The sequence below is a fragment of the Hibiscus syriacus genome, unplaced genomic scaffold, assembly GCF_006381635.1.
Source record: "Hibiscus syriacus cultivar Baekdansim isolate YM2019G1 unplaced genomic scaffold, ASM638163v2 tig00111877_pilon, whole genome shotgun sequence".
NCBI classification, from domain to species: domain Eukaryota; kingdom Viridiplantae; phylum Streptophyta; class Magnoliopsida; order Malvales; family Malvaceae; genus Hibiscus; species Hibiscus syriacus.
The window spans coordinates 1,438,993-1,449,735 of NW_024063208.1; the positions used below are offsets into that span (position 1 = coordinate 1,438,993).

At 36.6% G+C, this 10,743-nt stretch overlaps 2 protein-coding genes across 2 annotated transcripts; both read right to left on the bottom strand.

Annotated features, from left to right (window-relative positions):
* Window positions 1-4,426: 4,426 nt before the first annotated feature.
* Window positions 4,427-4,978, bottom strand: LOC120172754. The gene has a single exon (XM_039180140.1). It carries the CDS (start codon window positions 4,976-4,978, stop codon window positions 4,427-4,429), a length of 552 nt encoding a protein of 183 aa, XP_039036071.1.
* An 808-nt stretch (window positions 4,979-5,786) lies between these two features.
* LOC120172755 lies at window positions 5,787-8,420 on the bottom strand. Its single transcript, XM_039180142.1, has 7 exons — window positions 8,178-8,420; window positions 7,800-8,108; window positions 7,565-7,684; window positions 7,141-7,517; window positions 6,891-7,085; window positions 6,314-6,731; window positions 5,787-6,233 (listed from the first exon to the last, which is right to left on the bottom strand). The coding sequence occupies exons 1-7, from the start codon at window positions 8,418-8,420 to the stop codon at window positions 5,787-5,789; spliced, it is 2,109 nt and encodes a 702-aa protein (XP_039036073.1).
* Window positions 8,421-10,743: the final 2,323 nt, after the last annotated feature.

Sequence of the window (10,743 nt, forward strand, 5' to 3'; positions counted from 1 at the left end):
CCCTGCACCTCATGGATTTCATTATGCACGTATGAGGGTGGATGCTTCTCTGGTGCCGCGGGTTAAGTAGTTCTCTGAAGGAATACGAGCTCATTAAGCGGTGTAACCGAGCCGGGAGGAACAATGTACGACACACTGGGAGTTCCGACAAGTAGTCCCATTGAATCCAAACACCTAGCATCCAAAGGATCCATTGCAAAAGCATAAGTAAATTGATTAGAATCAAATGTTAACGAAAAACGAAATGCAAGGCGAGTAATGCAGGGTCCGAGAATTAATGGGTATCGGAACGCACAACACGCTCAAAGACGTGTGCAAACCAAAAACCCAAATTTACCTTCATACCGTTTTGCATCCACCATAGGAAAAAATAATTCAACCTTACTTAGCGAGGACGTAGTTTCATTACGCCCGGAATAATTATATGCAAGGAATCGGTGTATGTAGCGGAGGGAATGATCATGAATATGGCATCCCTTGGTGTTGCGTCCATTGTAGGTAGCACCGAGAAAATCAGTAAGTCCTTCGTATGCCACATCTAAGTCGAAGTCCTACATAATCTCACATAAAGCAGTTACAAAAGCATGGTCCGTGACATCCTTTATGAACCCATAGAAAAATTAAAATCCGCTAAGGACTGAACGAAATGTCGTCCAAGTAATCTAAATGAAATCACACCCGGCGTAGTATTAGATGCAATACGATTTGGCAAAAATGTAAAAGTCGTATAAAACTCAAAAACCAATTCGTAATATGTAGCATATTAAATTTCAGAATAAGAACGCCAACCAATTGCATCAAAATAATTAATGACATAATCACGCAAATGCAAGGAATCAAGAGTGTGATCAGGATTATACTTACAAACTTGAAACTTAATGTGTCGGATATTGTCGAATCGCCAAGCCTCTTTATCGTCGAAGTTGAGATAACCTTGAAATACTTTATCGGTCGGTACGAAGAAGGTGTGCCCTCTTTGTCTCCCTCCACAGCAAGCATAGGTGCATGAACGGGTGGTGGTTGAGGCATAGAGTTAGAACCGCTCGGTACCTCGATCACCGGAGGCGCAACAAATCAGCGACGACCACCACCATGGGTGACCGGTGGGCATGATGGATTGCCTGATTGATTTCTTGATCAGTTAAAGAAGAACGAAAGAAAGTTCAGTGGTGGAATGACATGTTCGACGGTGATGGCGGGGCAAAGGTATGGCGGCGCTCGGCTAATTACGGTGAAGTGGGGCAACGGTAATAGTGATTTGAGGTTCGGTCGATTGAATAAGAGGAAGGGAAGAGGCTATATTTTTTTGTGGTTAACGTGGGTAGGGTATGAGTTTTATTTTGGTGAGGTGTTTTGGTTGATAAGGGAATTTAATTTGAAAAAAGGAGAGTGATAAGGGGATAAGATTATAATCCTATATAAACAAAATATTTTTGAAAGAAATGTAGAGAATTATCGAGAGATAAGAGCAAGACTTAATGGATTTCGACTGGCATTGGTTGAGTGCAACTAGGAATATTATAAGTAGTCCTAAATGAAAATTGATATTCACACAACTAGAACATGTCCAATCATCCTCCCTGCCACTATCCAGAAATTTAAGCATAAACTTTTAACATTTTCCAAACCAAAAACTATTATATAAACCAAAAAATAAATTTCAAATGGGATTAAACAGACCGAACCTAGAAACAAAAACTCAATTTGCAATCTTAGGTGCACAAGACCTGGTATGATGATAATCAAACCCAGAAAAAATTGCAAAATCAAATAGATAAACAATCCTAGAAAACACTATAAACTACAATCTAAAGTGAAAAGGAAAATTGTTGCGTGATTTAAGTCCTTCGCAATTGGTACAAATGTACATGTCGCAAGTTATAGTATAGAAAAATATCGTCTCCAGATTAATTGGTAAAACTATGTATTCTAACTTCTTGCACTGTAAAAAGAAATAAATTGGTAATAGTAGGAGTGTGAATAAACAAATAAAATAAATGAGCAAGTAAATAAAAGTATAGTGATATCAAGTGAGAGAACAAGTCGGGTTATTGGGAAGTGTGGTGTGACAACTATTTGGATAGTCTGGTAATTGATTGCTGAGGCAACCCGATGGCCTTGACAACTGAAAATGATTCAATTGCCGTAGCAACTGAGTTTCCTCCTTCAAAACATGGAAGAGCGTTCTTCAATATCTTTTAGTTATCCCTAAATCGAAGGACTGGTCAATTGTACATGCCTTAGCGATACATCCATGCGTTAACCGCAATCAAATAAGCAAACTTAAACAAATCCAAAATTTTTCACAACCACAAAAACCCAATAACCCAAGCCAATTAAATTTAGTTCATGGTTGGGTGCAAAAAGATACAAGATAAAGATTCCCCAACAACATGAATAGAAAAGAAAAAAAATAAAGAAGAACATTGTGCTCAGCTTTTCTCTCTCTTACCACCCCTTTTCTTGTGCGTTTGATTCTTAATTTATAGGAAAAGATTAGGTCAAATTGGTTATTGATGAAAATGAGTTTTAGTTGGAATAAAAGAGAGAATAAATCTCTTTTATCTTTATCCTAAAATTATTACTTGTCCTCAAGCAATGCATGACGTCCACTTTTTTTTCATAGCAATTAGACAACATCACTCTTACCCTTGCTTTGCATTTGTTACCTCAAAACCTTAGAAATTTTCTACCAATCATCTTCAAACCTCAAGACAACCAGAAATTAACTAAATTCAACTTTTGATGCTCGTGTAAGTGTGTTCTCTTAGTCAAGAAGGTTCACCACTATGGATATTTGCAGAGACTAATAGAATTATCAAATTAATTAATAAGGCAAAAGAAGTTACAGTAATTAATTAGCTTAACTAGAGCTTCAGCTTATCACAACTACCTGCAAGTACTTGAGTAGTAAGAAGCTATCAACAACGAACCCCCTAGCCTTTTAGGTAGAGTCATCTCGTGAAGACTTTCACTCACTCATGTTATTCACGACTATATTTCCTACTTAGTATTCACTAAGCATACTGAATTTGCTTTAGCAGTGGATTTTTCTAGAGCTAAAAATTTGTTGTGACAATTTATTTGGCTAGATCCAGTTAGGCACCTCTTGAAACTCACATAGAACTTAAACAAAAATGCATTATAACTAAATATTCTCCAAAATACCCACAAGTCAACTAAACACGACATTTGGTAAACAAATATAGCATCACAATAATCATAAAGGCAATCTCAAATTATCTTTAAGTCCTAAAATTCTCGACATTAAAATGTTATCGGCAATTATCTCATCATAGGTAAGTATAAAGGCTCAACAATTGTTTATTTGTCTAAATGTCATGAAAAGTAAATGTCATGGAAAGCTTGATTGAACAACACAAACAATGCAAAATGACAAAGTATGACATAACACATGCAATATGACAAGACTAATAACAACCCCCCAAACTCAAGATGCAACTAAATTAGATGACTAAATGAATGCTACTAATTATAAAACAAACCCCTTCAAACTCGAGATGAGCATTATCCTCAATGCATGCAAAATGAATGGGTTACTCAGAAAGGTCGTTACCTTGAATGATAATTGTCCTTTGAGTCGTTTGTTTGATTTTGTTTGTTGCTTGCAGTGGTTGGGAACGTGTTGCTAGTGGTGCGCTCGAAATCCTCTGTCCTTAACCTCATCACTTGGGTGAATCATGCTTTTAGAATTCGTGGCTATGGGTTTTTGTATCCTTAAATTCAAGCAAAACAGAAAGATAACTATTAAATAACAAGAGAAACTAAATTAAATAAATAAAGACAAATAAAAAAAGGAAAAAAATTCAACAATAAAAATACTGAAGGAGATCATATTCATGATTCTCTTAGCGTAATCACTTCCTTTATCGCGCTCAACATGGGAGCCAGTGTAGTGCTTAAATAGTTATTCGTTGACTTTAAACTCATGTTCATCGATGGTGGACTTGGCACTATGGGAGAAAGGTTTTACTACCTCGAATGGCCTAGACCATCTCGATTTTTGTTTTCCCGGGAAAAGTTTTAACCGAGAATTGAAAGAAAGTCCTAATCTGCCTGTCAATGGTTTCAATTCTAACATGGAAGGTTGCTCAATAGAATATTTTTCGAGTTTACCTTCCTTACCAGAGTAATCTAATGGTTTGAAATATTTACTCGGTCGATTTACCATCAAGTGGGCTTCATCTTGCTCTTCATCATCCGGTTCTTCAATTTTCTCCGGTTCGTCAATAGATTTGCCTTAACAATTCTTCTCTACTTCAAAATTGAATTCGGTGGTGGCTTGAATGACATGGCATTCTTCTGGATCGTCAAAATGCTTTAATTTTAGAAAAACATTCAGTTTGACTTGTTGGTCATTCACTCTCATAGTGAGTTCTCTCCTTTCGATATCAATTAAGGTTCTTCATGTTGCTAGGAATTGTCTTCCAAGGATAATAGATGTAAATTCATCTGCTTCACAATCCATAACAATGAAGTCAGTTGGAAAAATAAATTTATCAACTTTTACAAGTATACCTTTAATTTTTCCCTCTGGTTGCACATAGGATTTGTCTTCAAGTTGTAGCATAACTGACGTAGATTTCTCCTTCCCGATACCCAATATTCGGAACACAAATTTAGGCATAAGATTTATACTCGCTCCAAGATTGCATAATGAATTTCCGACGTAACAATTTTCGATTGTACATGGTATTGTGAAGCTATCGAGATCTTTTAGTTTGGGTGGCATTCGGTTATGCAACATGGCCATACATCCCTTCATCACAGTAACTGTTTCAGACTCTCTTATCCTTGTTCTTTTAGAGACAATGACTTTAAGGTACTTAGCATAGTTCGGTATTTGCTTGATCGCCTCAACCAATGGCAAGTTGATGTGAAGATCTCCAATAATTTCTTGAACTGGCATTGTTGTTTTTGTCTTTTCAACCTCTGAGGGAATGGCGGTGAAATTCATAATTCCTCATCTTTCCCAACTGTTTGGAATTTGATTGATGGAATTGTCACTGTATTTGGAATTGTTGAGATATGTGGACTTGCTCGGGCATCCTTCGATTTATCAATATCAACTGGGGCAATGTTGTTGGATGTATTTTCTTGGACAAGGATCTACTTTGCTGGTTAAGTTCTCCCCGTAGGCTGTGTAGGGGTTTCAGTTAGCTTTCGTCCATTTCGGGTGGTGATTACCTTACATTGCTCGTGGCCTACTCCCGTTGTGACCTCAGTATCATTGGGTAAACCACCTAGTGGCCTGGTATCAAATTATACGCAAGTTGTCTGATCTGTGTCTCCAAGGATTTCAAAGCTGCCTCTTGGTTCTGTAGTCTCATCTCAATCTTGTTAATAAAAGCATTAGTCATTTTCATGAAAATACTATTCTCAACCATGTAAGATTCAGTTTTTAACATAAAAGATTTGAGAGTATTTTCTAAAGAACTAGATGGTGTTGATTGTTGTTGTGGCATATGTTGCCTTCGCATGTTCTGTTGAAATCCCGATGGTTATGAATTATGATTATTCTGATTGAGGGCATTGTTTGGGTTGCCCATGAGAAATTAGGGTGCTCCATCCAGGACGGTATGTATGTGTTAGAAATTACATTGTTGTTCATGCTGTAGTTTCCAATATAGAAGCTAGATTATGGGTTATATGGACACTCAAAAGAACCCTCTGGTGAAAGAACCTGGTATTCTTATAGTGTTTCTTTTCTTGTTAGACTGAACCCTCTGGTGAAAGAACCTGGTATTCAAGTCCCCCTCTTTTAGTCAATGTACTTTGGCTTTTTGTCTGTAAAATTCAGATTCAGCAACTTCCAAGTCCACTAACTCAACATGAATCCTCCTTTCATCATCAATCCTCCTCTTATCAGTATGAGCCAAATTAAAGATTTGGATTTTCTCTAATTCAGCACTTTTGTTACTGAATCTACCAGAAATATCAGAGAAATACTCCTTATTAAACTCCTTCAGGAGAGGCTTAAGATTTCTTAACTTGTTAAATAGATAGCTCATGGCAGATCCTCCACATTGACCCTGCCAAAAATCCCTAACAGTGGCCAAGAACTTTTCATGGCCAGTCCAACAATTGAAAAACTTAAAAGGCAGAGGATACTTAGTCATAACTCCCTTTTGTGTCCATAATAATCCAAGGCAATGATCAGAAACTCCCTGGGCTTTGAATTCAACAAAAGATTCAGGATAATCCAGCAGCCGCTGATCATTAACTAAAACTCCTTATTAAATAGATAGCTCATGGCATATCCTCCACATTGACCCTGCCAAAAATCCCTAACAGTGGCCAAGAACTTTTCATGGCCAGTCCAACAATTGAAAAACTTGAAAGGCAGAGGATACTTAGTCATAACTCCCTTTTGTGTCCATAATAATCCAAGGCAATGATCAGAAACTCCCTGGGCTTTGAATTCAACAAAAGATTCAGGATAATCCAGCAGCCGCTGATCATTAACTAAAACCCTGTCCAACTTACGAGCTAAATAAGATCCTTCTTGTTTGTTGGACCAAGTGAATAAAGGCCCAAGAAATGGGTGGTCCATAAGGTCAAGGCCCTCCAAACATTCTTGAAAATCCTTCATGTTAGAGGTGCAATGGACTCTCATGACATCAAAGTCAGAGTTCTTCTCAGCTTTAGCAATGATGTTAAAATCCACACCAATCACCCAGGAGGAGGATCCAATATCATTCTCAACAATTCTTAAATGTTCCTAAAGACCTCTTCTGACAACCCCATTATTACTGCCATAGACAGTCGTGATACCTGTCCTATGCCCATCAACAGTCCCAAAGATAGAAATATCTTGGTTACATCTCCTCAATACAGAAAACATCATATGCTTCCTCCAAAAAATCTACAGTCGACCCCCATCAACAAAATCATAATTCTCAACAAAGTTCCAATCACCAGACAGAGCAGAAGAGAAACTACCAGAATTATCCCTTATAATACAAGATTCCATCAAGTAGAAGACATCCACACTACAAGAATCTAATCTCCTTAACACCTTCAGGTGTTTAAGAGGATTGTTGATCCCCCTAACATTCCGGAAACTGACAATCATCAAGAAGAAATAGGTTGAGCACTACTCCCAGTGCCCAAGTTAACCACATACTCTTAGCTTTCTCAATATGATCTTTCTTTTTAGTCTTTATATCATTAAGAAATATAGCCACTCCCATAGAAGCCACTCGAGCTTTCCTAGGACCATCTGCCACAACTTCCATCTTGCTTGAGGAACCAACAACATATTTTTTCCTCCCCTTTGCCTTATTCTTCAGAGAGTCCCGAAGGGAAGAAAAATCCCTAGAGTGAACAACTTCCTGTAAGGGATTAATACCATTACCCTCATCAACATGAGCCTTCCCATGCTCACTAGAAACTGTCTTTTCTTGTATCTCAGTAGTAGACATATCAGCAGAAAGATTCTGTAAAGAATTAACAGTATTCTTCATGGCAACATCCACATTAGACTCACTGGCCTCCTGCAATTGTTACCACCGCCAGAAAGAAAATATGAACATTTAGTCACCTCTTTAGAAGTATTAGTAATCTCAGTTATCCCCATAGAAACAGTAGCATTTACTGGCATAATTTCCTTACTTCCAGATTCTATAGTATTAATATCCTTTTTTCCTCCAGACTTGGACCTCTTTAAGTTTCAGTGAAGGCTACTTAGCCTCAGTACACGAGTTAACATGGTGACCAAAGGATTTACACTTAGCACATCATTTAGGTAACCAAGGTACATGCACCCTAATACTCACAGATGACCCATCTTTTAAAACAACATGAATAAAATCTGGAATAACTCCTCCAGCTTCAATCTCCACACAAACCTTGGCAAATTCAAGCCTCTCCTTGGAAGCCGTTATAGAGTCCATATACAAAGGGTTACCTAAAGCACTAGCTATGTAACTTAGTCCCTTCTGAGAATAAAGCTCTAATGGGACATTACAAAGTTGTACCCAAATCGGCATAAAGGAGAGGTCAAAGCTCAACTTCTGCATACCAGGCACCCAATTCCTCAATATTAGTGGCTTTTTCTGGACATGCCAAGGTTCATTTTCCAGAACCTAGTCCCTCAGACCAATATCCAAGAATGAAAATATATAGAGGTTAGGGCCAGCTAGACAAAACTTAACTTGCGAAGATTTCCCCCAAATCATTTCAATGATTCGCTCTGTAGATCCAAAGCTTGGGGCCAAACCGATAAATTGACCCACTAAAGCATGATTCCAATCATCTATTCCTTCATCAATCACCTCAGGCGGAGGTTTAACGGTAGCCACTCCATCCCGTAACTCGGGGGAAAAGAAGTCGAGAGATTGATATTTCGAACCCACGAACAGCTTCTTCCAATCAAGACTCAAAGACCCCGATTCCATGTAATTATCAAGAAACAAACCAAGAATACCCCCATATTGGCAAGAACGAAAAAGAATCAGAAACGAGGAAGAAAATCTGAGAGACCATTAGACTTGCTAACATGCGCCCAGAAAGTCTTCATTTTTGAGATCTTCGACTCACCAAAGATTTTCAAAGTGTAAAAAACTCCTTAATATGTGAAAATTAAAGCTTATCCTTGTGTAATATCTATTTATAATATTTTTAACCATATCTACTGAAGATATTAATTTTTTATCCATATCATTATTATTAATATTATTATTATTAGTATTATTATTATTATTAGCATTATTATTATTATTATTATTATTATTATTATTATTATTATTATTATTATTATTATTATTATTATTATTATTATTAGTATTTATTATTATTATTAATAAATAATTACAACTGGACCGGCCCAGTTACAAGCCAACTAGAACCGGTCCAGCCAACCAGAAACCCTAAACAATTAGTAAGGTTTCAGCTAGGGTTTCTAAACCCTAGCCACACCCAGCCGCCTCTGATGCTTCCAGATCCCAGCCGCCGCCTCACTGCCAAGTGGTCCAATGGCCCACTGCCGACGCCTCCGCCGCTGCCACGTCCCGAATGAAGGCTCCAGAAGATCAACGCCGGCCGTCCACGCCAAGGCTACGGGGTGAGTCACCACTGGTAGTCCGGTGACTCACCAAAGCCTCTCTTCGGACCGGTCCGATGACCGCACCGGTGGTGGCTATAAAAGCCACCACCACCTGCAAGACAAAAAAGAGGGACAGAACGAGACACAGAAACAAAAAAAAAAAAAAAAAAAAAAAGAGAGAAATAGAACCGAAAAAAAAACAGAGAAAACAACAGCTACCAACGATCCCAGTCCACCACAACAGAGCAAAAACAAAAGGAAAAAGGAAGAAAAGAAACTTACCGAGGGAACCGTTGATCATCAGAGCCTTTTTGGAGCCATCGGAAAGTCAAAGGTCGAAGGTATAACATTAGATCTACGCATTTCAGTAGTATTTTAGGCTAAAAAACCTACGGATCTAGCTTTAGGGAAAACCAGGCTTTAATTTAGGGTGGGATTTATAATTTCCGGCCACGGATATGGTGGCCGGCGGTGGTTTTGACGGTGGCCCACGGTGGCCGACGATAACCAGCTTCCCTCCGATGAGGGAAGCTAGAGAGAAGGAAGAGAGAGCTTCTTCTCTCGTTTTTGAGAGAGAAGAAGAAGAAAGAAATGAGCTGCTGGCCCTTCGGGCCAGCTATGAATGGGCTTAAATAGCCCTCCCCAAACGACGCCGTTTGGGGAGGGATCTGTCCGTAATTAATAAAAAGATTAACCTCTTCCGTCATCCCTTTAGTTTGTAATCTTTACCTTTAGTCACTGAATCAAATTTTGATTCTTTTAATTTGGTCTCTACATTTTATTTAATTATATTTTAGCCATTAACCGTATTAATAATATATTTAAGATAAATTTCATATTTAGTCCTTTAATTTTGATAAATAATATTTTAATCCCGAGTATATATTTTAATTTATTTAATATGATATTCGAATTTTATATAGTTTTAAATTAGTCACTAAATTAATAAAATACGAAAATAACATGTTTAAACCCTATAATTTTGATTAATTATGAATTAGGTTTTTTTTTATTTTAATTTTTACTATAATTTAATCACTAATTTTAAATATTTCATTTATTTACCACTTTTAAAAATATTGTTCTAATTGTATTTTTATTGTTTTAATTGTTTATATTTAATAATTTACTATATTATATAGTCATAAATATATAATGAATAATAAATCATATTTTTTTAATATATTATTTTAATATTTTTTATATATATCGAAGAAAAGGACAGTCTTAATACAACTGGATGTCCTATTCTGATATTTTAAAATTAAACAATATTATTTAAATTAATATTTATCAATATCAAAGAAAAGAACTGTCTTAAGGCACCTAGAAGTTCTTTTCGGATAGATTTTAATATAATTTTTGAAAATAATAGGATTAAAAATTAAATATATTTTTGAATTTTTAAATTTTAATAATAGAGACAATTTATAATTAAAAAGTACCAATTTTGGGCGTTGTAGGGGTGCTAATCCTTCCCTAAACGTAACCGACCACGAACCCTTTTTATTATTAAAAGAACAATTTTTGGTTATAAAACGCAGATCAGTTCATCTTTTAAATATGGTTTTCTTAAAAACTATTTTTTTTAAAAGAAAATTTTTAGGTATTCGACCTACCTGATCCAAAAGGTCGATGGCGACTCACAAATTATTTTCAAAATTTTTATTAACATT